Raw genomic sequence first — 27,810 nt, 5'->3', positions numbered from 1 at the left:
GAAATCCGAAATATGTGCAGTCCGGATTTGGTTTCAAAATAATAAAATTTCGAGTGCAGTAATGACAAATATATATGTTATGTTATAGACAGTTCGGATATATGTTATAAACTCAATCTAAAGGCTACAGTAAACAATAATTTTGCGTAATTTAAAAGGAAAAAAGAATGAAGTAAAAGATTATGTTTTACATCCAGTACAATTTTATAGATTGGTTTTGTTTCCTTAACATAATTTTTAGAACTCGTTTTTGCTCGTAAGTTAAGATCGAACTGATACTCACACTCATCAGACATGAATTTTCCTTTACAGTACTGCCATAACCTGTCAGCCTCAAATTTTATGTAGAAGAATTTGTTATTTGAATAATTATTATCGATTCGAGTTTTGACAGCACTAGTTCGCACCCAGTGTTTTTTCCAGGCGTACTTGCGGAGGAGGGAGCTTTGTCCTCCCGGAGATGTTTAGGAGCTATGGTAAATTAAATAGCGATTACATTTCACTCTTGAGCAGGGCAGGTCTTTAGCAAACAGTATCCTGCTATTATAAAGCCTCCTCATATTTTCATTTTACTTCCCGGGCAGATTTTTCTAAAGGAGAACCTGTTCATATCAATAATGTATATGAGAGGAGCTGATGATATACGCCCCTAAAACTCGTAAAAAATCGAAAACTTGACATCTTACAATTGTATCATGAACATTGGCGTAACTAGATTTTCGCTAAGGTGGAGGCATCTACTACGGTTTACAACTATGGGTTGACTCATTCCGAGTCAAATATTTGATGATATGCCTCTGCATGCTCATTTGTTCGCAGGTGACTTAAGATTCGAGGAACATACCTATTAAGGGGCAGTTATTTTTTGCAACTTAAATTACAAAACTAGATTTCTAAACACTACATAATTACTTTTATTCCTATTGATATATATCTATATTTCCGTAATTCCCAGGATTGTGATTGCCATTTTTATAACATAACTGCATATGAGACTTTTATGAAATACTAAATTTTGCAAAAGTATTATAATCATCAGAAACACATACACAAAGCTCTTAGTGGTATATGTATATAAATCTTGTTTAAAATATAAAATCAATTTAAAAAAAAAAAAAACAACATGAATGTCGTGTTTCTGAAGGATTTTCAGTGCACAGAAGAAAAGAAACTCGATCAACACATACAGAAAAGACAGGAACACCAGTTGGTTTTCTTATTTAAAACCATTGGTGCTTGGGAGATAAATCGTCGTCACCTTAGCTGAACTTGTAAACCTTTTTTCTAATGTTCTTCAATTAAGACGATATTTTTTTTTTTCCAACTGAATAATTCACATGTTGCTTATGCATGCGATTCCTGGTTCAATCCCTAGTGAGGGTACTCTCTGGTAGAAATCCCTGTAATGATACGAATCTCATTTTAAACAGGAGGATCCTATCTCAGATAGCTTCGTTGTTCGAAACAAGTGTTAAAATCCAATTAATCACTCAGCCGAAAAATGAAGATAAAATCAAAATATTAATTCATTAATAAGCGTTCGTTTTGATTTTCATCATATTTGAAATTTATAGTTACAATCTTACAAATTCTGTATTTTCTTTATGATATAGCATTATACTTGCTAGTGTTGAAGTAGTTTGGTCTTTGGTAGTGTTATCAAATTGGTGTATATAATAATGCTGCTTTCATTTCAGATATGCGAAGAAGTTTTGTCATGCAATTATGATTCCAGTAGATTTACGTGTGCTATTTCCTTACCGATAGCAATGCAATTACGAGAACACTCCATCTGGTTATATTTAGTAGATACATTCCCTGAAGTTTATTCCACGTTGAAAGCAGATGAATTTATTATTTCTATGAAGGACGTTTGGAAGTGGGTGGTAGCTCCAAAAATGTCTAAAATAATTAATAAGGACTTAGACTCTGGCATAGGAAGTGATTTTTTTGTTGGTGTTAATGTGTTATATAAGAGTGATGAAGAGGAATGCTCCTGCCTGTAAGTGTGAGTACTCTCACTTCGGCTGATTATTGTTTGTCAGGTTTTGTAATATATAGCAATAATTATTTTGTATGTTTTTAGGCTTAAGTATTTGCATGTTCCGTTCCATTTCAGATGAATTTATGATTGAATTAAGAACAGTTACTAGTAGACAACTAGCCGTTTCCGCTGGACTAGTGGCTTGTGCGTACGCGCCTTTGGCGCACGAGGTCCTGAGTGTCAGATTCCCGTTGGGAGAACCTTGAAAAGTTTGAAAGTTTTATGGTGGTTCGAATTCCACTTCAAACTGTAAGTCCACTTTCCATATAGCCTCTGTGCTGAAAGGGGTGCAGAACTCCAGTCTAACCAAGAAACTTGTAGACAACTAAAATGGAAGTCGATAGGCTAATTAATTGACAGTAAATTTAGATGAGTAGTCAATTAATTATTTCAATGTGTTTCATACGTAAAATACTAACTAAAAGTCAAAAACAGAATTGATTATAAATAACTTTAAGTTGTTTGAAAATGGACTTCAATTGCTGCGGGAAGAAGTAATGGATTTTTACGTGTTTTAAACAAACCTACTGTACTCCTCAGAAGAGTCAAACTGCTGAAAATAAATTTGTAAAAAGTAAAACTACTATTTCCCATGAATTATGTAATATAGCTTTGATAAATAATCTGAGGAGGAGTAACGTTTGTGAGTCAGAACGAGTTTCATCATATTATAGACAACATCCGTAAGTGTGGAAGCCCTTTTTAGAATTGTAGGTGGAAGAATGTACAGCATTCTACAGCAAATTCAAATGTGCATGAGACATACCTTTTAAATTGAACAGAAAAGTGAAGAGTGCAGGAGTGGACTTGTATGTCCCAAAAACAGCAGAAGTATACGCCCTGGGCCAGACTAAATTAGGCAGTTCTGAATAGATGTTATTTTTATTGAGAAGTGTACAGTATAACATATTGCAATGGTTAGAGTAGATTACAAAAATGAAATCACACACACATATAAACCATCGACTTTCAAGATAGTGGTCGATCTGGGCACCACCTAAGTCAATACAGACTTTCAGACGCACAGAATACATACTCACCTAAACATTGTTCAACTCCTGAATAATCACTTCATGTAGAGGTTGCTCACTATCAATAGGATTAGCATACGCTCTGTTTTGGAGGTGATTCTAAAGGAAAAAGTGAGCTGAGGTTATGTCGAGGGAACTGGCTAGCCACTTCACAGCTTCTCTACGGCCAATCAAGCCTTTAGGAAGAACTTCTTACAAGAACGCCCGAACGATTTTAGCGCAGTATAGTGGGGCTCCATCTTGCTGTTATCACAGTTCTTGAAAGTTCTGTCGACTTTGAAGTTGTGGGATATTTTCTATAGTAGCTGTTGGTAGCTTTTCCCTGTGACGCAACTTTCCAGGAAAAACGGGCCAATTAGTCTTTCATATGCCACGCCGCCCCACACCTTCACTTCTGGGACTGGAAATTCTGCTTAATGATGACACTGCGGTTCTCTGGCGGCCAAAACACGCAGTTGTATGTGTTGACCGATTCCGATGTGTGAAATTTAGCCCCATCAGTCCACCCAATAGTCCAGGTAAGGTCATGGCTCTCCTGAAACTTCGTCAACATAGATCAAACTTGGTAAACTAAACTCGCCTGCCAAATCGTCCTCGTTAAGAACATGAATAAGCTGTGGATGGTATGGTGTCAACTTCATGTCACTCAAAATTCTATGTAATCTTGTCCTCGAAATGTCCAGCAGGGCAGACAAACGGCGGGTAGACTTCAATTTGTGAGATGATGATGCCAGTTTCGCAGCAACACGTGCATGTTTATTCGAGCGATTGAGTCCCTGTGGATTGCTGGCGGCCCGAACTCTTCCAACATCATACGCTGGACTTATGATACATTGTTAGTGACAGAGATAAAGCGCACATTTTACGCGCTGCTCAATAGACAAGCATGCTGATTTCTTAATACGCACTAAGGAACCAGATATATTGACCTCGTTCCCACTATACAGTATGATGGTGCCATCTATGACGACAACAAAAAGTACTTCTTTATTTTCCCGTGTGTTGTTGAATTGATTGATTATTAATTATTAAAAACTGCCTAATTATATCTGGCCTACCCAGTATATTCCAGCATAAAGACAGTAATGCTTGGAAATTATTTGGCTTCTCACTGTATATACTAATAGGATTCTATCATAATTACTCATTGGTCTTTGTTTTAAAATCTTTAAGATCTTTTTGAGTCTCAGAGTTCGCGAGATACGAGGAAAGATAAGTATCAAAAAAGTTTTCGAATATGAAGAATAGAATTATCTCACTTAAAATTCCGATTCTTAGATAATTCATGCATATACAAGCTTTCGGCCCATGTCTAGAGCCTTGCTCATTGAAGTAATTTCTAGTTTAACGTCCCATAATTATGCCTACTAGGCCAAAAGAGACGATTGATTAATGAAAGTGAATGAAGAAATTAGTGGAATGAAAATGTGGATAGAAACGGGAGAACTTCCAGAAAACCTGCAGACACGATGTTCTCCACACACTTACGTGGCCTGGGATCAAACCAGGGACCCCTCGTACTAGAGGTCAGCGCTCTTCCACACAGCCACCATGCATCCTGGGAGTATGACGAAAACATTTAAGAATTATTAAGGAACGGATTTACCGTGGAAGAACAATGCCACACATCTTGCCCAATTCATTGTTCCAATCCATTTATCAAGAAGTTGCGGCTTGCTCCCAAATAACGAGATCAAATTATATATTCTTTTTGTTTGGAAGGAAAGAGAAGGTTGGCAACATCAACTTTTACGTTAAGTGATTGTTTTTGTATCAGTACTTTATATATATTTTAATGCGAGTCTCTGCTCGTTATTTAACCAGTCTCTATCGGTGTTACTTTTTATAACTGTATCAGTAATAAAAAGTATATAAAAAGGTTTACTTAACTCTGTAACATTGTGTTTTGTTTCTTTTAAATATTTCGAAATACTTTAAACCTGTTAGTTTGTTTTTGTATTCATAAGATTTTAATTTGACACGCAGTTTTAAATTCCTTTTACTCCTACCTATAAAACGCCTTAGGCAACTGCATTTTGTATCTCGTAGATTCGTTTGGATCCGTGTAAAAGCTCTTTTTGCGTGTTTCTATGTTACCCCTAAGCCATACCATGAGAAAATTGCGATCGGCAATCTAAGGAATGAAGATACATCAACACACTCCTTAACAACACCTTTTCCGTGTAGGTTGTTTAATTTATTCCGGGTTTTATGTGTTCGTAGGTTGAAGATGCATCAAGAACTTTTTAAGCAACGACAACAACAGAAAAGGAAGTACAGCGGAGGATTGTATACAAGGAAGGCTGTTGAAAATGCTCTTCTTATAACAGAGGCGAAACAATTTAAAGAACATTATCCTTGCCCTCCTTCGATTCCAAATGAGGAAATTACATATGACAAAACGAGTTGCAGTCACAACTCTCTTTATATGGCAGGTATTTATGATTTTAAAGCCTAATTTTCTCGTTGTACTTGTTATGTTTTGATTCTGAATTTGAACATGCGTGCATCTTAAAAGAATTTCTTTATACAGGTTATTATTATTATTATTGTTATCAATACTACTTCCCTTTCTTTTTTCTTATATCTACATTCAGTCTAGTAGAAATATATATACAATAAAAGAAAAAAACACCTGAAATGAATATAGATATTCTTAAACAATGGTGTTGTAGTATTAACATTTTTAAATTCTTTAACCTTTCTAGCCGCCTCACTTGTAGTTGATTTATTTGACTGCATAGAGTAGCAAATAATAACGTCAACCGGGACAAGGCTGAACCCACGGGGTAAATCTGAACAAAAAGGGTAAAAAGTTTTCACCCTGAGTGTAAAATATGCAATAAATCTGTAAATTAAAATTATGCACCAGTTCTGCAGATATATAACAAGGTAATACGGGTCTTACATTGTGTATTTTTAACCCCACTTTGCCTATATATATATATATATATATATGACTTATTTTCTCCATTTTTCGTGGGTCAATTTAAGAGGTCTTACTTTTTAACAAGTGAAATTTAGAAATATTTTCCAGGCAGATTATTGTAGGAAATGTATCAGTGTCGCTATCTGCAACCATTACTGCAGTGGTCACCCCTGTTGAATTGCCTAAAGATGACCTTATTCAAAGAGAGGCAAAATGTTATCGGAATGGGGCAATGCTGAGCAATAATAATGTATTCATAATTAGTTAATTTACTTGTCCTTTTTTTTTCCTGATAACCCATAACAAAACAATGTACACTCATGTCCAAAATGATTGTCGCATATCTATAACTGTTTTCTTGTAAGAATAAAATTTGATAATGAATTTGCAGGTTACTTTTGATACTGAAACTATGTGTATAATCGGGAAATGTATATTTGTAGTAAATTTCATAGGAAAAGAATTATAAATACGAAAACTAGAATGAGTAAAACAAAATGTTGCTAAATGGACAAGAAAGTTTTATTTTCGTTTCATTGTTCTTATTTACTGCTCTTTTGGCATGAAATTTGCCACATACATGTCTCTACCGATTATACACGTACTAACATCATAAGAAATACCGGGCGAATTAGGTATCAAATTATATTCCTACAACAACATATTTATAGATATGCGATAATAATTTTGGACATGAGTGTACATAGACAATGGTATTAATTGATATTTTTTTATGATGAACATGAAAATCGTACTGCAATTAAAGTTGGACATCGGTTATTGTTTAAATACTTACGAAAGAAATCAGTGAAGCATTTTGTTGCCCAAGTAATTCAAGTAGTAGATTCTTTTTACGATGTAAAATTTGTTCGCAAAAATATGAATATACTATGTTTTACTGGCCAGTGCATGAGGACGTGTATACTGTTTCCGCTGATGATGATGTCCTGCTGTTGCCTCAGCCTGTGCTAGACAGAAGGGGCACTACTATATCTTTCTCAGTTTTATTTCAGGGTCTAAATTTACAGTAAATAGATGTTCATGCAATAAATAGATGTTTATACAGTAAATAGATTATTTTTGATAGGTAGCCCAATGTTTTTGTGGTACATCTGTTTATTTTGTTTCATTTACGCTTCTTGTAAGGATTGACATTTTTTACAAGCATGAGTAGTATGCTGCTTCTTTCACTTACTGTGAGAACTGCATGTTTATTTGATATGGTACAGGTATTGTACACAACGGATCAGCAGCAAACGTTCATTAATATATGTACTACATTCACAGAAGCAAAATAGCTATATTTAATTTTATTTGTTTTTAAATGTTCATTTTCAATGTTTTTTGGAATGTACAATTTTTGTCACGTTTTATGTTTTGGAAAATTGCCATACTCTTTAGTACATTAAGGTCTCATGTTAAAAGTGTTTTGGTTCAGTTACACTATTTTGTTATCCAATTCGCTTAATAGAAGTTTTATCTTGCACAACTTCCATTTTCCATGTAACCTTTAGGTAAACGGACAAAATCTGCCAGAAGTATGTCATGTTACATATCTATAGAATCAGCTAAAAGAGCACGTTTCTGCTGTATCACCATTGTTTCAATGACAGACACCTACGTCAAGATAATGGCAATCCAACTAACTGTATGAGCATTGCCCCGAGGTCGGGGCAATGCTGATACAGTACTAATTATTATTATTTCTGTAATATGTTAACACTAATTAATCCCATTTTCGTGTTAATGTGAAGATATAGAAAGGTTGTACGTAAAGTAATTTTCTTTGAATTTCAGCTGTAATCATTTAAAGTTACATACCTTTGTACCCAAAAAGTATATCAGCATTGCCTCGTTTGACGGTAGTATTACCATAATGTTAAGGTAAGAATGCGTCTGTAATGCCGAAATTTTCAATGCAAAGTCGCACCTTTATCAGCTTTATTTTATTTATTGATTATTAACGTAGTTTTTATAAGGGCAAGTCAATTGTAACCAATCTAATCCATTTTACAACTTTACTTACTATGCTCTTAAGAATAAATTGCAAGTCGATGTAATATACATAGATATTTCATTGATTTTGTCAGCCATAAATATCTTACTAGTAAGTTATCGAATATTTGCTAATCACCCTTGACATTTTATTTGTAAGCTATCTGTCAAATAGAACATAAAAAGTTAAAACTGGGCCTATATATTCTCGTGTAGGGTAAGTAAAATATGGGATAACGCAAGAGTCGCCCAGTGGGCCCCTCTTATTTTATTTCTTTTTAAATGATCTCTCAGATGAAATCAAATACTCTTAACATTCTTGTATTCGTTCAGGATACGAAGTTCTTCAGATTAGTCAACAATGATAATGATAACTACTGCAGCAAGATGTAGATGCAATAAATACGTAGTGTAAATACAATGTACCAAAAATTAATAGTAAGAAAACAGAATTCCTGACATACACAAATAAAACGCAATATTATGTCGTGAATATGAAGTCAGTTGTGTACAAATAGAAAAAATAAACAATATTAAAGATCTGGATATTACATTTGACTATTAGTTAAGAGTTTTGTTACCATATAAACTCTATTGTACAAAGTGTCAGAAAGTTAGTAGGTTTTATTTAGAATCAGTGGCGTGTATTTGAGAGGGAGAAAACGTATGTATATTTATATAATTTACTTGTAAGACGAAAACTAGCGTTTGGATCGGCAATATGAAACATCGTTTTTAAAACTGAGAAACACGATTGAATCCGTGAGAAAAAAAAAAAAAAAAAAGTGTTATTCGTCTGCTATGTTTTAAAGTGAAAATGAATTACTATTCCAGAGCTATGGGTATTGGATGATTAATGGGGTTTGGAGAGCCTTACAAATAGAAGAAAAGATTTTCACAAAATATTCATGCGAAAGATACTGGAATTGCCAAATCTGTGAATTGTCAAAATTCAAACGCCGTTGAAAGCTAGTAAATAAAACTTTCCGGCGATAGCCTACATGATCTTCGTACGGCACGGTATAGTTTCAGGGTCATTCAGTATAATCTCGAATCCTGAATATCACAAAATACGTCATCTGAGAAACTTACGAAAAAAAAATATTTTACTTTATTGCTCCAACATACTTCTACCCATGTACCAAATATTAGGTTGCCACCACAACGTAAAGTAGTGTAGAATGAATTGGAATGATATGCTGTACACTGCTGCAGAGATTTACACATAAACCATCTCAGTTTGTTATACACAACAATGACAGCCACGAGTATCCACCAGATTCAGTTCTAATAGATTTAGGATTTAGCAACGCTGATTTAATCTTGTACTCAGCTGAGTTTGAATATATTTTGGTTTTCACACCTATGCAGCTTGCTGGTACTATGCAGTGAAGTGTTTGAGTACCAGAAATTGATCGAGCATTCCTATAATGTTTCTCAACGAACTCTTGTGAGTCTCATACTCCTTGCCTATGCTGTATGTGAAATAGCAAGGAATGTTTGTGGAAGCTCAGTTATACGATTGTCGCAGTGTCATAATTTGGTCATTGAATAAACACTGAAGGCTGCACGTGCAGCTAAGCTTGTAATGGTGCCTTACACACCATCACATGGCTCCTTGTCATGTGAAGGGGTAAAAAAAATACCATTCAGCTGTGATGCCATCGTAATTACACAAATTGATAAAATTATTCTTGTTCTTATATTATGAAGCTGCATTATTTGAAAAGTAATAGATGTGTTCTACTTTCTTGTCAAAATGTGAAGATAAAACCTGTCTCAATTGATTTTGGAAAAGGTGAATACTGAGTGTGTCATGCTTGAAGCATTCGAAGATGACAACAAAAGAAACATAATCCAGTTGAATTTTTGTAGTACACGACAAAGAGGTGAATAGTAACTTGAAAATTCGCTCGAATGACATCTTTGGACTGCATCCTGCAGTACAAAGGAATAAATCTCCGCAGAATCACGTATCAATATGTACTGATTATCATCAAGATTTTTCTTACAGATTTAGGAAGAAGAAAAAAAAGGGCATGACTGCTGAACAGCTATGAAAGAATGTGGTAAAATTAATTTCAGTTCTTGATTCGAAGGTTTACAGAGTTACAGACTGTCGTCATAAGTATTGTGCGATCAGTTGTAGTCTACAGTTTATATACAATGTAATCAATCCCATTATCGTTGAAGAGGCTACGTATTTATTCGAGTACGTGTGATATGACAGGACACGAATCACATCTGAAGCAGAAGCGTTCTTTGAGGGAGGGGGGCGTACAAATTAGTTTTGCAAAGCAATCTGTGCTTAGAGCGTTTACCTCTGCAGCGTGGGGTCCCTGGTTTGCTCGTTCGATCCCAGCTCGCGCCCATTGGGCTTTGTGGTAGACAAACACCGTGTGCCTGGATATTTTTCGGGGTTCTCTCCCGTTTCCTCCCACTTTTTTATTCCAGCATTTCGTTCATTGTCATCATCACTGTCTCGCTTACCTCGGAGCATAGTCATGGGACATTTAAACTTTTTAAAAAAAAAAAAAAAAAAAAAAGAAAAAAAAGAAATGTGGTACGGTTAACACATTTATGTTAACATCTTATCTCAAGTAAATCTTTTGAGATGTAGCAGTAAGAAAACAATCTAATTCCGCTGGATTATTCTCGGGACTTGGACTTGTTCTAGAAATGATGTAGTTATACTGATGCGATTGTATAAATTAATAAGAGTATGAAACTGTTAGAGACGGGGTCATTAGGAATTAGATTTCTGAGCTTTCGGCATCTAGGATCATGTTAATTTGTCGCGTATAAGAGATGACGTCTACGGGGATCACACTACCGAGTGAATAGGGGAGCAAGGAAAGAAGGGAAAGGATGGAAGCGGCGTGGGGCTATAATGTTGGGTATCATCCCGGCATTTGCCTAGTATGAATGAGGAAAACTGTGGAGCTTTACACTTTTTTGACTAAGTGTCCCCACTAGGGGGACTTTACGCGCCTGGACCACTGTATTTGGTAATAAGTTCATATATAGAAGATAAAAGTGAAATTTCTAGTTTTACGCCCGTAGTTATGCCCTTTAGGCTAAAGAAAACGGATGAGTAATAAAAGTGAATAATTATGAACCACGAACAAATATTATCCACCACAAATTCGAATGGTTGGGGTATATGTATATATTGAGTGAGAGAGTACTCCTGTATTAATGGTTGTACTTTTGAATCGTAGATTTGTTATAATTGGCCGATTGTGCCGAATTGTCTCCAGTACGTCGTTAGTTCTTAATAATGAAAAATAGCTTGTTAATACAAAAAAGTAATAGTTTTTTCGCTGTATAAAACGTACTCCAAGATTTAACTACTTGTTAAACGAAATTGAGAGTAAAAGAATGATAATTTAAAAGTAAATATATTGAACAAAATACTGTGATAGATTTCGAACCTCTTAGTAAACGTGCTAAATCCAAGTCCCCGCCATCGTAATCTCCTCCCTTACTCACGTCATCGTTGCCGTCAGTCTTTTTTCTTTCTTCTTCTTCATCATCATCATTCACGTCTTTATACGGAAAAATTAACTTCACTTCGATCAAGGGTATTACTGATGCTTTATTTAAGAAAAGTTTTAATCACAGTTTTTATTTTTTTCATCAGAACTTTTAAACCACCTGCGCACTCGTGTGATTTGTAGGCTAAGAAAAGAACGCACAAGGCTTTGAAAAACGGAGCCCCGTTGTATAAGACGCGCCCCATTTTTAATATCAAATTTTAATATATAAGAAGTGCGTCTTATACACCGAAAAATACGGTAAAATAGTCGTAATTACTTAAATTCTGAAAAAAGTTTAAAAGTGCTTTTCATGTGTCAGCTCATTATTATTATTATTATTTATTCGATAGGTCGATACAATAAGTATTCTCGCTGCCTTAGTCAGACGCCGTGGGTGATAGATGGAGAAAGGAAAATGGAGACGTCTGTTCAGGATCTAATCTGTGATAAGATTATTCCGTTTGCAAAAGCTGATGGTAAGTCTATAGTTGCCAAATCTTCAGGTTATTTACTCTTTTGTCCTACTTTCACTTTTTTTTAAATCGAGATAATGAGAGTTCCAGTATAGGCATTACTTGCTGAGAGAAATATTTATTGTCCTTCCAACCATATTTGGCAAACTATTGTAGAAGTTACAGATTTGCGTTATGTGTAATATTTTACAAACAATAAAAACTTTTGTTCCGATCTTCCTTTTGATCTATTTTCTGTGTTGTTCATTGCTGACAAATAGATTTGCAACTGAACAATGCTGTCATAAACTCTGACACGTATTTCTTAACAATGCGAACTTCAAACTATCACTGTTTTAAATCATATTATTATGTAAATACCATAAATTTTCGCTGTCAGTTTTTCGCAATATATATATATATATACGTATAACAAATGAGAGCAAATGATAAAAGAGTCAGTAAATATTCTTGATGTTATTTGGAAGAACTTGTTAGAACTTGCATGATGTGTAATATACGAAAAATGAAGCACTGTCTTTGAAACGTTGTTGTCATCTGGGTTCCTGATTCTTTTTTGTGTTAATTCAGTTTCAGAAAAAGTTCTGGAGCTGTTTGATTTAAGAAGTAAAGCCCTCCAGCCTGGAAAGTCATATAGAGATTCGATTGAATCCGATTATAATTATGTTTCAACTAAAAGTCTTTCTGAAAGGCTGAGACCTATGGATTGTGAGATCTCATGTGACTGTATGGTTAGCATACGCGCTATGGCACGGGAGGTCTGAGTTCGAATCCCGGGAGAAGCTTTTGTGGTTCGGATTCAACGTTAAGCTGTAGATTCACGTCTTATACTGCCTCGGTGCTGAAAGAGAGATTAATTCCAAATCAACCCAATAGGTTGTGGTAATATGCACATCCGTTATCAGGAATTCACTTAAAAGCTTTTCCACAAGTTTTTATTTGTTTACGAAAAGTAGTTGAGAGTAGTGCAGTGATAATTGAATTAAAATGAAATGAAATATTTGAGTTTTACGGCCCACGGTTATGCCGATTAGGCTAGAACAGTGGTGTCCAATTGTAATGAGCCTGAGGGCCATAACCGTCTTTACTAGTAAAGTGGATAGCCGCAGCAGCTGCTGCTGCTACTACTATTACTACTACTACTACTACTAATAATAATAATAATAATAATAATAAGAAGAAGAAGAAGAAGAATACAAAATAAAAAAATTAAAAATGTATTTGAAATATTACGTAGGCCTACCTATTCAGTGTAACAAATGAGGGTGACTAGCAGCGTTTAAAAGACTGGGATATTTACATCCATTTCTGTTGTTGCGAGTCGAAGGAGATTAAAGAAGAAGAATCTACAAGACAGATTGTGAAACGATTCTTCACAATCTTGATGGTAGAAAATGCACTTTCACAGAAGTAAATACTACCAAACATTGACACTCTTTTCCGACCAAACTCACAAAAAAATTATGGGAAACGTGTTGCCGTGGATGCCGCTTTCTGTTGTACAGAAGCACTAAATGAATGCCTTATTTCGAAAAAAGAGTGGAAACATTAAAAGAATGAATAAATGTAAATAGTATAAGCACTAACAATCGTAAATCGTGAGAACTCTGTGGGCCGCAGAAAATAGTTCGGCGGGCCGCATGCGGCCCGCGGGCCACCGTTTGGACAGCACTGGACTAGAAGGTTTAATATCTTATACTATATCCAGTACTTCTAATTACAATATAAGCATACTTTTTTTTATTATTTGTTCAGTCTTACGTCTCATGTCCCGTATGAGCTAATGAATACTCGGCCTCTATCGTAGATCAAATTCGAAATTGTGTATATTGCATGCCATTTAGTTACTCGGGATTTTTTAAAGATTATCCTTAAAAAGAAATCCAACTAGTCAAATTCATTAATGAATATGTTCGATGGTTCTCGGTTCTTGTATACGGTGCTACTGTATCCTGGTTAGAACTCCGTAATATTCAACATTTTAACCTGCGCTGAGACCGTGGACGCGAACACTCCTACCACAAACTGGAAGAAGTTACTAAGACATTATGTTGTTTCTGGTTCGGTAATAAAATGTAATGGAAAAGTAAATGAACATAGTTGAAACCTTCAAGTGTTAAAACATTTTTAGTGCCTTTTGAATACTCAAGAATATTTTCTTATTACAGGACCAAAACCAACATAATGTCTTAACAATTTCTTTTAGTTTACAATAGGAATGTTCGCGTCCGTGGCCCCAGTGCGGACCGAAGTTCTGAATATTACGGAGTTTTAACAGGATTAACACTGGATGCAAGGTTAGTTCTTTGCTATGTTTAAATATGCATCCTAGAGAATCCACAAGTTACTATGTTTGGTGGTTATTTATCGTGTAAAGTGAGAAAAAGTAAAGACGAGCTATATAAAATTGTAATTTTTGTCACTAATTATTTATTTGGTGGTGATATGCTTTCCAGGTGGGAAGTTTTCAGCGTCTGGCAGAGAAGATGTGGATGTAAGGACGTTAGGAAGAGGTCGGCCCTTCGTTGTAGAATTACTGAATCCACATAAAACTAAAATAAACAAGAAAGACATTCGAAGTCTGCAGAATGACATAAATCAGAGTACAAAGGATATTAGTGTTCGCGACTTGCAGCTAGTACCAAAGTGAGTATACGTCACTCACATCTCGTACTTTTGAACATTTTGTAGTAAGGTTGGGTATATTTTTAGTATGTTTGTAATATGAGGTTATTGACGTGATGTTTTTAGTTGTGATTAGAATATAGGAAGTAAGAATGTGTTACCTAATTTAAAGAAACATTTAAGAAGTACTTTTTAATATGCATCCAACCTGAAACCACGAGAACAGAAAACACCTGTGTCATAAGATTCAACGGAAGAGAAAATAATGTACAGTCATGTTCAAAAAATCTTGCTTGAGGTCATATTCTGGCAGCTGTATGTAGGAAATTCGTATCCTTTGGATATAAATAAAGCTCTCAATTGGGCAAAGAAAATCTTCCACATTTGTTCGATTTAATTTTGACCATGGGTAAGAATACAGGGCTTTTCAAAGAGAAGTGGATGACCAGATTTTTTTTTGCACGAGACTGTACAGGTGTTAAGCATCGTTATAAAATAAGAAGTTAATTTGGAACGTGCTTTGCCACAAATGAAGTTAATACTCAGCTTGGTATAACCAGCGCGGTTTCGCAGCCTGAGATGTCTCGATTCTTAAGGATCGAAAAGTATCTTAAGATACCTATAAGACTGGAAAGACAAAGTTGTTTAGCTATATTCTAGTACTTGTAATGATACTGACTTCCATCAACAGTTTTACAACACCATTTATTTGTAAATTAATCAAGCAAGAAAATTGCGGATTCTTTTCCTAATAAATTCCTTTCGCGATATTTTATAAATACGAATATAACAATTTTCACATTATAGCGCTGAGTTATCAGCAGCTTTGTTAACTAGGCATGAACAGACACCATCACAGAAAAATATATTGCTAGTGACTCAGCTGCTAGGACCTATCGTCAGTTAAGAAGTAGGAAGATTCGTATAGGATGGTAGATGTCCAACTAAAATGACCAAATTGTCACTGGCAGTAATGTGCCCTATAAACACATTGTTACTATATACAGACGATTATCAGAACAATAGGAAACACGTCAGATGTCTGAGTTGGCTACGATTAGCGAGCGACAACAGCATCAGACTGTTGATGATGATGTTAGGGTGTGCAGTGAACTGAGCAGACAGTGATGGTGTAAAATGGGCGACCTATCTTACTTCCAAAGAGGGCATATTAATGACACTTGGTTATATGTGATGCAGGGCTCCCAGCTGTCCTATTTTTTCCTATATTTTGAAAATATGTGTATATTTGTCCTCTATATGTCCTATATTTTAATCTTGTCCTTTATTCCCTATATTTTTCAGTGATTGAATTATTAAAAATACAAGCCAAGGGCAGTTTCAGTGATGATTTAAAATGCTACATATTAGCAATATACTAAATGTCGTAGTTTTTTGACTAGTCATTAATCCTCACTATTATTTTTGTAATTTGCTTTTTCCGATCATTCCATGTCCACTCTTTTTTTTTTTTCCTTGCTTGCTTTCTTTCTTTGTTTCTCATGTGCTTATTCTTCCCCAATGAAGCTTAGCTGAGAAACTTTGCCATGCTCCAGTTTCTTATAACGCAGGCTATGTTAGCATTTTCTTTCAGCACTGTGTGCTGCAGTATTGGCTGGGCATTTAGGTGTGTTGGTATTTACCAACCTATCCCTATGCTTTCCAATATTGCTGTAATAATATGCAGTATTCCTACGCGTTGTAGAAAACCTGAAAATAAAAGCGTCGTGAAAACGCCGTGGAAAAAATCATGGGAAGCAGAAAAATAGTGAAAATCGTGGAAATGTCCAGGAAATTATTTATGAACTGGAAATGTCCTGAAATTTATGTTGTATAACAGGTGTTAAAAGTGTATACATAATTTGCAGAGCTATGATGAATGAAATGCTGTTACATGATTTATTTCAGAGGGAAATACGTTGTTCAAATAATTCAATGCTTAATTAGATTCAAATAATTCATTATAGAGAAATAAGTTATATTTTTTTTACATTTCATTAGAAAAATATGAAGTAACGAAAAATAATGCCAAAATAAAGTTCATAATACATTTGGAATTGGGTTGAAACTAAACACTTTTTGTGATCTGGTAGAAATGCTAGAGGATCTACAATTTTGGTCCCAATGATGTCTTGCACACAGAGATTTAAGTAAATTAACAGCAGAAGAAGGAAATGTGCTTCACTATGTCAGCAGTTTGTGGCTATCGGTAATTACATATTGCTCTAGAATTGTCTCTCTGTGGCCAGCACTGACAGAATATTTCTTGAATTTCCTTCCCAAACAAAATCAAATTTCATTACAGTCAGAACGCTAGAACAGAATCTGTCAGAACTTGAGATCTCCTGTTATATTTGTATACTTTCATTTTCTTATTAGTGTAGGCACTTTGTTCGATAAATTCCTTGTGATTATGAAAAAAACAGGAACCACATTTTGCATGATGAATTAGTTGAGCTACTTAAAAGAATAATGGCAAAATTTGTAGTATTTGATCTGTACAATGGAAAAACTAGATCTGATCTTCTGAATATAAAAGTGAAAGAAGAAAAAAATCTACTACCAGATAAGAAAATGTCAGTGAAGGCGCACGGTTGGTATTGAAAGAAATCGAAAAGTGCAATAACGGTTATTCACATTAAATGCAAAGAAGTTCTTCATGACAATAACAAGTTACCTTCAACAAAGGCTGCCGCTGAATAACCGAATTTTGTAACAAAGCCAGATTTTGCATCATGCTGTTAGACGTGCAAATGAAGAGCAAGATAAGATATTGTCATCCTTGAAACGATTAGCGTCTTGTGTGCCTCAGGTGTTCACCAGTCGTGAAATTGACAAGGCTGTAGACGAGTGGTGAATTTATATGAGTGATCAGAGTATACACGATGACTTTTTTGTTGATTGTAGTGTTGACGTGTAGTGGGACAAAGTAATACTGCTGGAAAATCATATAAAGAAACCAAAGTATCCAACAATTACTAAACTTGTGAAAGCAGTGTAAACACTTTCATACGGGCAGGCATCTGTTGAACGTGGTCTCTCAACAAATAAGAACATGATACCGTCTGAGAGACAAGAACTGAATGAAGAAACCATCAATGGGCTTCGAATGATTGAAGACGCAGTGAGTAAAGATGTAAGTGAAATTAATATCACTGAAGAAATGTTAATGTACTACAAAGAAGCACAAAAGAAGTATCGTGAAGGTGTGGACAAAGAGAAAACAAGACAAAACAGCAAGAAAGTGAACATAAGATTAGAGCAGAAAAAAAAGTGTGCGCGCCAAAAAAAAAAAAAAAAAGGAGTGGAGGAAAAGATGTGTTTTGGAGTTCGCGAAGTTGAAAAATTAATTTCAGAGGGAAGCCTTCAGCTTCAGAAAGCAATAAAGCATCAGCTCATGGATGATGTGTCAGCTGCACAAGCCCTGATTGAGGCTGTAACCAAAAGACTTAAAAAGTACCACAACAAAAAATGTCGCAAAAATAACACGGGCACTAGTGTTTTACAGTTCATTATTGTACCTTTAAAATATAAAAGTGAAAAATGTGTAAGTATAATAGTAGTGGATCGAGGGAAAGACATGGAGAGCTCGGATCACAAGAATTTTTCTTTTAATCAGTAAATCAAGTCATTTATTTCAATCAGGTGTTTTTTTTTTTTTTTTTTTTTTTTAACAATACAGTAGGTCTGCTATGTTTTACAAGTAAAAGGTTATATATACTCTTTTTCTGTATTAATGTAAATCTTGTTTCCAGTTGCCCATTGGGGTGAAGGGGTGGCCTTTTCTTACAATATATATACATTGCTTCAGAACATAATATTCTATTGTATAAACCAAACGTTCTGTTTTATAAACCAAACTGTCCTATATTTTTTTAATGTCCTACTGGGAGGCCTGGTAATGCGAGCGTAACAAAAGTGGAAAATGTGTTGAGTGTGTCACGAGGGACAGTATCCAAGATGATGACGACCTACAAAACTTATAGCAAAACCACATCGGTAAAGAGACCTCTGGAGAGTGATCGGAAGAAGCCTCTCAGTGACAGGTTCCACCGAGCATCAAAGCGAATTGTTACTCAGACCCGATGCAAGTGACCAAGGAACTCACTTCCCATAGCCTATGTCGTCAACCATAGTCCGCCAGGAGTTACATAACATGAACTTAGGATTCCATGGACGAAACCGCTTATTAAGGAACCATAACGCTTTAGCACGATGCGAGTGGTGCCATGAACATGCAACATGGACCACTGATGACTGGAAACGTATATCATGGTCGGATGAGCCATCGACCACCTTATTTCAAACCACGGACCGTGTGTTTATATGTGGATGACGCTCACAGAAGCGTATGGCCCGCAGTGTCTTCACCCAACTACGAGTCTGTGATGCTGCGGCCCGCAGGATCCTGGTTTTCAGTGGGTCCGGAACTGACGGTTACTGGTAGCGTTACTGCCCGCGATTGTGTCGCCATTTTAAGTGACCATGTGCATCCGTTGGTCCAGATTGTTTCCGAACGCCATGTTCCAGGATGATAATGTACATTCACACATTTAGAAGCGGTGGCTCAGTGGTAGAGCGTTCACCTCCGGTGCTTGGGGTCCCTGGTTCGATCCCAGCTCGCGCCGTGTGGACTTTGTGGTGGACAAACATCGTGCTCGTGGGTTTTCTCGGGGTTCTCCCGTTTCCTCCCACTTTCTTCATTCCACCATTTCACTCATCTCTCATCATCACCGTCTCCTTTAGCCTAACCGGCATAATCGTGGGACGTAAAACTTAAAGATTTCATTTTCAGTTTCTTCATCTTGAACGGAGGAGCAGAAACTGGTAAAAATGTATCATTACCAGGAACTGATGGCTGTTGCTGAAAGGGAGCCAAATCTCCTCCAGAACATCATTGCAGAAGACGAAACGTGGGTTTTTCAGTACGATCCGGAAACCAAGGGGCAGTTGTTGAGTGGAAGGGTCATGATTCACCCCAACTTCCTCTCCCAACAAAATCGCCAATCGAGTTATGTATATATTTACGACAGCTGAGGAAATTGTTTACTTAGCGGCTAAATTGATATTGAGGCATTTTATATCCTGAATGAAGATCCAAAACGTCTGTTGCGAAGAATCAGATATGTGAGATTAGAGTATCAGAGTGACCTTTACTGGAAGCTGTTGCATGACAATGTCTCAGTACACAACACAGCAATTGCTAGTAAGTTTTTGGTCCAAAAAGTGTTTTATGTGTTGCAACATCCCTCATATTCATCAAACCTATCCCAAATCAAAAGCAGCACTGAAGGGCTGATGATGTCTCATCTATCCAGCAAACAGTGATGAGAACCTTGAACACCATTACAGTCCAGGATTTCCAGAAGTCATTCCATGATCTACTCAACCGTACTAAGCTGTGTGTGTCCAAAAGAGGTTCCTACTTTGAATCAACCGAACTAAGTTGAGTCCACTTGTTATTCATTTAAGATCCAGTCTTGTTTCGTAATTGCCGCATTGTGTATTTGTAATCATGTGTAATCAAACGTTAGTATTTTCTAAAACTAAGTTTTTCTTCTTTCTGATTGAATAACAGGGAATCTCTGAACAATTTAAAGGAAGGCGAAGAACAGAAGAAGAAGACTTACACTGCTTTGTGTTTTTCTCAAACTCCTTTATCCAATGAGAAATTAAGTAAATTGAAGGAAACAGTGGATTTAGTGATTGAACAGAAGACTCCAATTCGAGTACTTCACCGTCGTCCATTAGCAGTTCGAAAGAAAATAATTCATACGATGAACGCTGAACAAGTAGATGATATTCATTTTAAATTGTACATGACAACTCAAGCTGGAACTTACATCAAAGAATTTGTTCATGGTGATTTCGGACGTACAAAACCTAACTTGGGACATTTGCTTGGAACTGAAGTTGATATTGTAGCCCTGGACGTTGAAGTAAGTATATTTTTATCTTATTTCATTTCTCCGCATAAGATTAATATCACTTTTCTGTACATTAAAGTGCGATGTTGCAATAGATATTTTGATTTGAAAAAAATAGGCGGAAGTCAAATAATATTGTGAAAAGAGCTTTCGGAGAAAATAGTACATCTTTATCTTTACTTGAAAATGCGATGTTGTTTATTCAGAAATATTTGTCATGTTCTCGTGTTGAAATCTATCTCCTTTATTTAGACAGAAAATGCAGGTGGTTTACAGGCGCCTGTGAAACATGTATAAACAGACATATTTTTACAGACGCCTGTACATGCGCCTGAAAATGGAACACTTTTAAACGCATGAGACAGGTATCGATTTTTTTCACGATCATTGCATGTTCATTTCACGGAAACATGTAGTTTTCATGTTGGTAGGGTTGCAACCTTGCAACATGAAAAATGCGTGTAAACAACATGTAGAGAGTTGAAAGACATGTACGTAACCGGCATATTACATGTAGTTGACATATACGTTACCTCATGAGAATCTGACGACAGCTGCTTTTCATTTGATAAAAATGTAATTGACATGTGAAATACAGGTGTTAGCGAATTAGTGGGCGTGTTCGCAGAATATACATGTATACATCGCATTAAGTACTATACATGTCTCAGGACCTTGCATATGATCATGACAAACGAGACTTAGTGCCTGAATATTACATGTTTCCTACATCTGTAACATTAATGATTCACTCCAATCAACCTTGGGAAGTAAAAATCAAAGATTGCATTTCATTTTTTCAATCAATCTTGTTCATTGCATACACCTGTTTAACCCATTTACTGACAGTCATGATCATTGCATTTTCCGTTTAACTGCACACTGCCTGTACATTACATATAGGTGGGTTCACACTTCGCATGTACACGGAGATAATACAGACAATGTATTCAGTTGTAATCCCTTGTATTCAGGGTTTGAAAAAACCCAACCCACCTGGGCCAATGTGGTTTTTTTCGGATTTAATTGGGTTTTTTTCGAAATATTTCAAGGTCTTTGGGGTAAAAATGTTAAAATATGATTTACATTTCAAGATTGTCCTTGTCACAACTTGCAACAATTTTCTATTCACTGCTGTTTTGAAAAAATGGCCACCATTTTGAGATTTTATATTGGATAGCCGAAAAAATCTATACAGCAAATTTAGAATGTCTTGTGCTTCTACCCTCAAAATTTAAACTTAAAAAGTCCGAAATTGCACCCTGTAGCATGGATACCCGCTATTTTGAATAATGGCCGCCATTTTAAAATTGTATGCCGCCAAATTATACACCGCTAATTTAATTTCTCGTGCTTCTACTTCGAAAATTTTAACTTGAAAGACCGAAAACTGCCCTTTGTAGTGTGGATATCCACTATTTTGAAAAAGAAAGAAATGGCGCCATTTTGTAATTTTACGTTGATATCCCAAAAAAATCTATACAGAAAATCTAGAATTGAAATCCTCCAGCTTGTATCCTAAAATTTAAAAGACCAAAAGTTGAACACTGTGTGGCTACAGGCACACAAACGAACAAATGTAAATCGAGTCATCCTAGGAGCCTGTGACGATCGCCAAATATGAATACCAAATAGCTATATTAATTTAAGACATAATTAATCAAAATGTCTTATATGAAATAAATATTTTTCAACGTAAAATAAATGGTTTTATTGTTGAAGTTCACTTTCGATGCTTTGTGCGTTCAATTACGGAAATTTCCCGAGCATTTGTTGCAAGACGGTTCTTTCCCGAAAATTAATTTAAAACAATTAACAAAGATAGGCCTATAATTCATATTTTATTAAAGTAAATGCTTCAAAATGTCATAAATGAAATTAAATGTCTTCCAGCGTAAAATAAATAGTGTAAAACTTCTTGGGTAGAGCAAATAAAATGTACTCGGGATTTGGACTTTTCCCTTCACCTTTTTATTATAAAAAGTTTATGAACACAAATTATAATAAGAAATTCCACTAATATTTAGGTAAGATTAGATAGGAGCCCGGTGACCAAGCGTCGTGGGCTTTGAGGTGAGGTACTCTCGGTGACCAAGCGTCGTGAGAGGGGTGTAGATTAGGTATCTCTCTCTCGGTGACCGTGCGTCGTGAGAAAGAGAAAAGGAACCCGGTGACCAAGCGTCGTGGGTATAAGGATGGGTACCTCTCGGTGACCAAGCGTCGTGAGAGGGGTTTTAGGTGTTGTGATCGATCCGGGAAGATTGATGTTGGTCGAGGCGTGCAGGTCCTTTTCATCCTGTCTTGTCGGCTTCCTTCGTTGATTCTCGTCCTTCCGACTGTTGGCGATGGTGATCGACTCCTCTTCGGGACCGTCGTCTGTTTGTTTTTATTTATTACTAACACATGTAGTTCACACGTGGTTATTGCCTGGTACGGCAATGTGATCCTTACAATAGTTTTATTGTTGAAGTATTCACTTCCGATGCCTTGTGGGTTCAGTTGCGGAAATTTCCCGAACACTTCTTTCACGACGGGTTTTCTTTGAAAATGCAGCTTGCTTTACTGTACATCGAAACTTCCATTAATACTGAGGTTTGAATTCAGCACTTAAAATAGTAAGCGTTACGTAGTCTTGAGAGCTCCGAGCATTAAGCTTCTTAATTTTGACAAGAATTTTTACGCTATTGCTGGTGTTGATTCTACAGAATGCTTATTTGAAGGGTAGCAACAAATGGCTGAACTGAACTGTTGTTGGAAAACCAAATTTTACTGAATACTTTTGTTACCGTGAAAGGTAAGGAATAATACTAATAGTTTTACTAATGTATTTACATATTTATGTTACTACCGGCACCTATGATCTTAAACCTGTCAACGTATGAGGGATAACCTCCCTCGGCGGCGCCGAGTCAGAAAGCACACTATTCACGGAAAGTATTTTCTAAAATACAAAATTCCTTATTTTACTTCAAATAGGCTATAAGCATAATCCACACATTAATTTGTTCTATAATTATCTCAAGCTGAGTTTTTTTAAATTCATTCATTCAGTGCATTCAGAACTTCATGAAGGTCTTATGTTGAATGTTGTTGACTACCTTAACATGAAAGCATATAATTCGCCCAAAGAAAGTTCAAAATCTGATAAAAATAACTTTCAATGTATTAGTTGTACCAACAATATACCAACAGAAAGGTCAGGTGGGTTTTAAGGTGGGTTTTTTCAGGTGGATCCAACCCGAAAAAACCCGCTGAATTTTCTCGGGCTGGGCCCACTTGGGCAAACCCTGCATGTATTATACATGTGTCAGGACCTTGCATAGCGACTGTCGAATTGGAAACTTGTGCCTGAATATTGCACGTCTCCTATGCCTATAACGTGAATGTTTAGCTCCAATCCACCTTGTTCACCACACGTATCTGTTTAATCCATTTATTGGCAATCATGATCATTGCATGTTGGCGTTCACGTGTACATTGCCTGTACACTGCACGTAGGGGAGTTACACATTTCGCATGTACACGAAAATGATAAACGTAAAATAACATACCCTACATCATGCGTTTTCCATGCTATACGCTAATACATGGTATTTATATGTAATGTGAATGTCACACATGTATATTACATGTTGATAAACAGGCACCTTCCTTGTACTTTTCATTCTTACTGTATTGCGAATGTTATCAACAATCCATTCAAGGTACTTTACATGCACATATCTCCTCCAGTGACTACGTGTACATTGCATGTCTCATTTTAACGTACAGGCTCTGTACAACGCATGTTTCCGTGCAAAATTTCCAACAGAAGTTTAATACTTTTTCGACATGCGTATTATCTGAAGATAGTCTGCCTGTAATATTTTCTGTACATGTATTTTCGCCGAAACAGGCGCCTGTATAATGCCTGTCAAAATCTGGCAGGCTTTTACAGGCAGTTCCATGTACAAAACATTACATGTTTCCTTAAAAATGTTCACAGTAGATACATAAGAGAGATTCTTAAGTCAGGATTTGAACCCATCATCTCCCGATCACAAGGCGAGAAGATATAAATACTTTCGGTTCAAAGGCGTAAATAATAAAATCTCGTCCAGATTGAATACGAATGCATCTTCGCAAATATTCATACTTCTTACCGATTGCTTAAGATAGAGGTAAAGAGTCAAGCTTTTGCTTGATAAACTGTTGTACGATTTATTATCGCACTTCGCTTTTTTTGGGAGGGGGAGGGGGCTAAGTTTGGTTTACAGATGTTTCGTAACTTTGCAGTTATCGGTTACGCTAGCCACTTTTTTCTTCTTTTTGCTTTGCTTGGTTTGTATGTAGTGGTCACTAATTGTTCTAATTTTTTTTTATTCACAGGAAATAGAGCTGAATTGGCCGCCAGAAGTATGCTACGAAGACACATGACAAATGCAAATGACGTAGACAAGAAGAAACAAAATATGAAGACAGTACTTTCATTTAAAAAAAAAAAAAAAAATTGTACGTAATATTTTATTTTTTGGTGTAAAGTTTTTTTTTTTTTCTCTCTCTTTAAATATTATTTTCATCAAGAGTTAGTCTTATATGAAAATACGAATAAATATCACGTTAATGAGAATATTGTGTTTCACTTCTGCACATAACATTCTTTAATGTGTCTTCTTTATTACATAGAGTACCAATTGGTTATCTTTAAATAGTAAATTATACTATTGCAGTTAGAGTTTCGTTAGGAGTTGTTGCCTAACAGAACTATGTTAACAACAATTTAAGCTGTAGCTTGAGCGTATCAGATGATGATATTTAATGAATGGCAGCAGTTTTAAGTCCTCCAGAGTTGCGGACAAAGACACAATGGGGAAATTAAATAGGCATGTTTAAATCTTCGAGTGAGTCATCTCGTGGTTAGAGTACACGAGAAAAAGGAGAGTATATATAAATCGCGTTTGGTCATACGTAACTGTGAGCCGTGTTTAAATAGTCCCCGAATATATATGATGGCAGAGTGTGTTGCCAGGTCAAAAGTTTGAGTAGATGTGTAGAACTAGGCACACCCACAATTATGTGGATCCACTAAAGAACATGTGATTGGTGAGACAAAGCAGCAAGCACAGGAGTACGCTTAGACCATTTACTTTTGAAATAGAGTGCCTGGAAGGCTGCCTTTACTTTTCCAAGAGCGCTAGGGTGACTTTATAATCAAGAATCTAATAATCAATTTTCACTCAGTTCTTCCTGTTTGTGACGAATAATATGAAAAGTTAGTGGTTAAATGATTAATGATAGAAAAATTGGAGAACACAATTGTCCTGAATAATTTTATTGTATTGGGCGCAGAGAGGCTCTTCATGATCCACTAAATTACGCCTTTTTTATTTTATTTTATTTTATTTATTTATTTATTTATTTACTTTATGAGTTAAACGTCTCACGATTATGCACCGAGGCTAACGGAAACGGTGATGAGGGATGGATGATAATTGTGGAATAACGAAAGTGGGAGGAAATGGGAGATCTCCGAGAAAACTCACGCACAGATGTGTGTCCACCTCAAAGCTCACTTGGCAGGATCTGTGATCGAACCAGAGACCCCATGCGCCAGGGGTGAACACTTATCACTGAGCAACAGCAGTCCCCACTAAATTATCACAACTCTTTGTGGACTTTTTAATAGTTAGGCCTACGTATTTTACATATCATCAGTAATGTAACACATTTATCCAGTATTTGTAAATGCATGTACACATCTATATTCTTCAGTTCGTTTATTAAAGTGTATCGTCCCTTTTCAGCACAGAGGTTATATTATGAAACGTGGACCCAGAGTTTAAGGTGGAATTCGAACCACCGTAATGTGTTCAAATGTCAACGCTATCCCAACAGGATTCGAAGCCGGGACCACGTGCATCAAAGCTAGCTACTAGAGCGAAAGCTAGCTACTAGACCAGCGGAAAGGGTAACATTAAATAAATATGAATGAATGTACAACATATATAACTTACAGGGACCACAACATAGATGACGTAACTTTTGCTTAGCTCACTACTAACTACTGCCCTGCAGAGTAGAAGATTTATAAATGGACACCTGCGGATGGTGGTTCGAATCATAATTCCTCTGTGCCATACATATTGCACAAAGGGAAAGGCCAATTCGGAATGTTGGTGCGAGGGCAAAGACCGGCTGGGAATTGAAAGTTGAGGACAAAGGAAAGAGAGAGGCCTAGATTGGAGTCAGTATGAGGACGATGGGGGCAAAGCAAAATGTACAGTTATAGTGCAGACCGATGGTCAGATCAGCGTTACCGTGTCAGTTTACTGGTATGTGTGATAATGAGAAATTGGTCCAATGATTTTTGTATAGGGGATGGGGAACTTCTCTGTTTTTGTACTTGAAAAATAAAGCTCACATTACATAACAAACCACTCATTATCTTTGGTGAAACACACAGGTGATGGATTTGGCTTTAAGAAGAAAGTTAAGAAAACGTAATTGCGTATTTTCTACTTTTCAAGTGTAAGTTATTCATATCAAAGTAGATCTTTACATCTGATTAGAAAGTTATTGCCGTTGCAACTAGTAATTAATAAAATTTATCAAAATATCAAACGAGTTGACATTTGGAAAAGCATGGTACCCTATTTCTACTTCGTGAGAATTCCGCTGAGACATTCTATAATGTTCTCACCAAGACGGTTAATTTTGGCATGTTTGGATGGATGAGAGGGTATATCAGTGTGCATAAATGTGTGTGTGTGAGAGGGAGAGAGGGAAAGAATAGAAGAAGGGAAAGAGAAAAAATATATGTTTGCGTGAGTATTTCAATTTAGGAAATATTAGTTGTAGTTGAGTTTATTAGGCCTATTATTATTTACCCTCAATAGATTTTTATTACGTTATATTTTAATTCAACAACTTATTTCAGCAATGATCATGTATAAAACTTAGGCAGCAATTAAGCAAAAATGTGAATAAAAATTCTAATTTTATGTCTTATGATTATGCACCGAGGCTGAGGAAGCTGTTATGATGATAATGAATGGTAAAATGAAGAAAATGAGAGGAAACGAGAGAACTTGGAGAGAACGCAAGCACTCGGTATTTGTCTACACAAAGATTATTTGTTGCGATCTAATCCAACTAGGGACCCCTCGCATCAGAGATGAGCGCCCTATCACAGCCACCGCGGCCACTTCAACAATTAAACATAGAATCCAAACCAATGTAGCTCCTCAGAGAAGCAAACCCGAGAATTC

At 36.1% G+C, this 27,810-nt stretch overlaps 1 protein-coding gene across 1 annotated transcript in view; it reads left to right on the top strand.

The window, feature by feature from the left end:
• The window catches only part of Pus10 (Pseudouridine synthase 10), a 34,800-nt gene extending 9,644 nt beyond the window's left edge, over positions 1-25,156 (top strand). Inside the window, exons 3-8 of the mRNA XM_081728230.1 lie at positions 1,698-2,002; positions 5,299-5,510; positions 11,889-12,014; positions 14,468-14,657; positions 20,215-20,575; positions 24,932-25,156. Of these exons, the coding sequence (XP_081584356.1) occupies positions 1,698-2,002; positions 5,299-5,510; positions 11,889-12,014; positions 14,468-14,657; positions 20,215-20,575; positions 24,932-24,979 (1,242 nt within the window). The 3' untranslated portion in view covers positions 24,980-25,156. The remainder of the gene's footprint in view (positions 1-1,697; positions 2,003-5,298; positions 5,511-11,888; positions 12,015-14,467; positions 14,658-20,214; positions 20,576-24,931) is intronic.
• The last annotated feature ends 2,654 nt before the right edge of the window (positions 25,157-27,810 follow it).

The sequence above is a fragment of the Thermobia domestica genome, chromosome 10, assembly GCF_964235325.1.
Source record: "Thermobia domestica chromosome 10, izTheDome1.hap1.1, whole genome shotgun sequence".
Lineage (NCBI taxonomy): Eukaryota > Metazoa > Arthropoda > Insecta > Zygentoma > Lepismatidae > Thermobia > Thermobia domestica.
The sequence above is the reverse complement of the archived record's forward strand: the minus strand, read 5'-3'. Positions and strand labels throughout refer to the sequence as shown.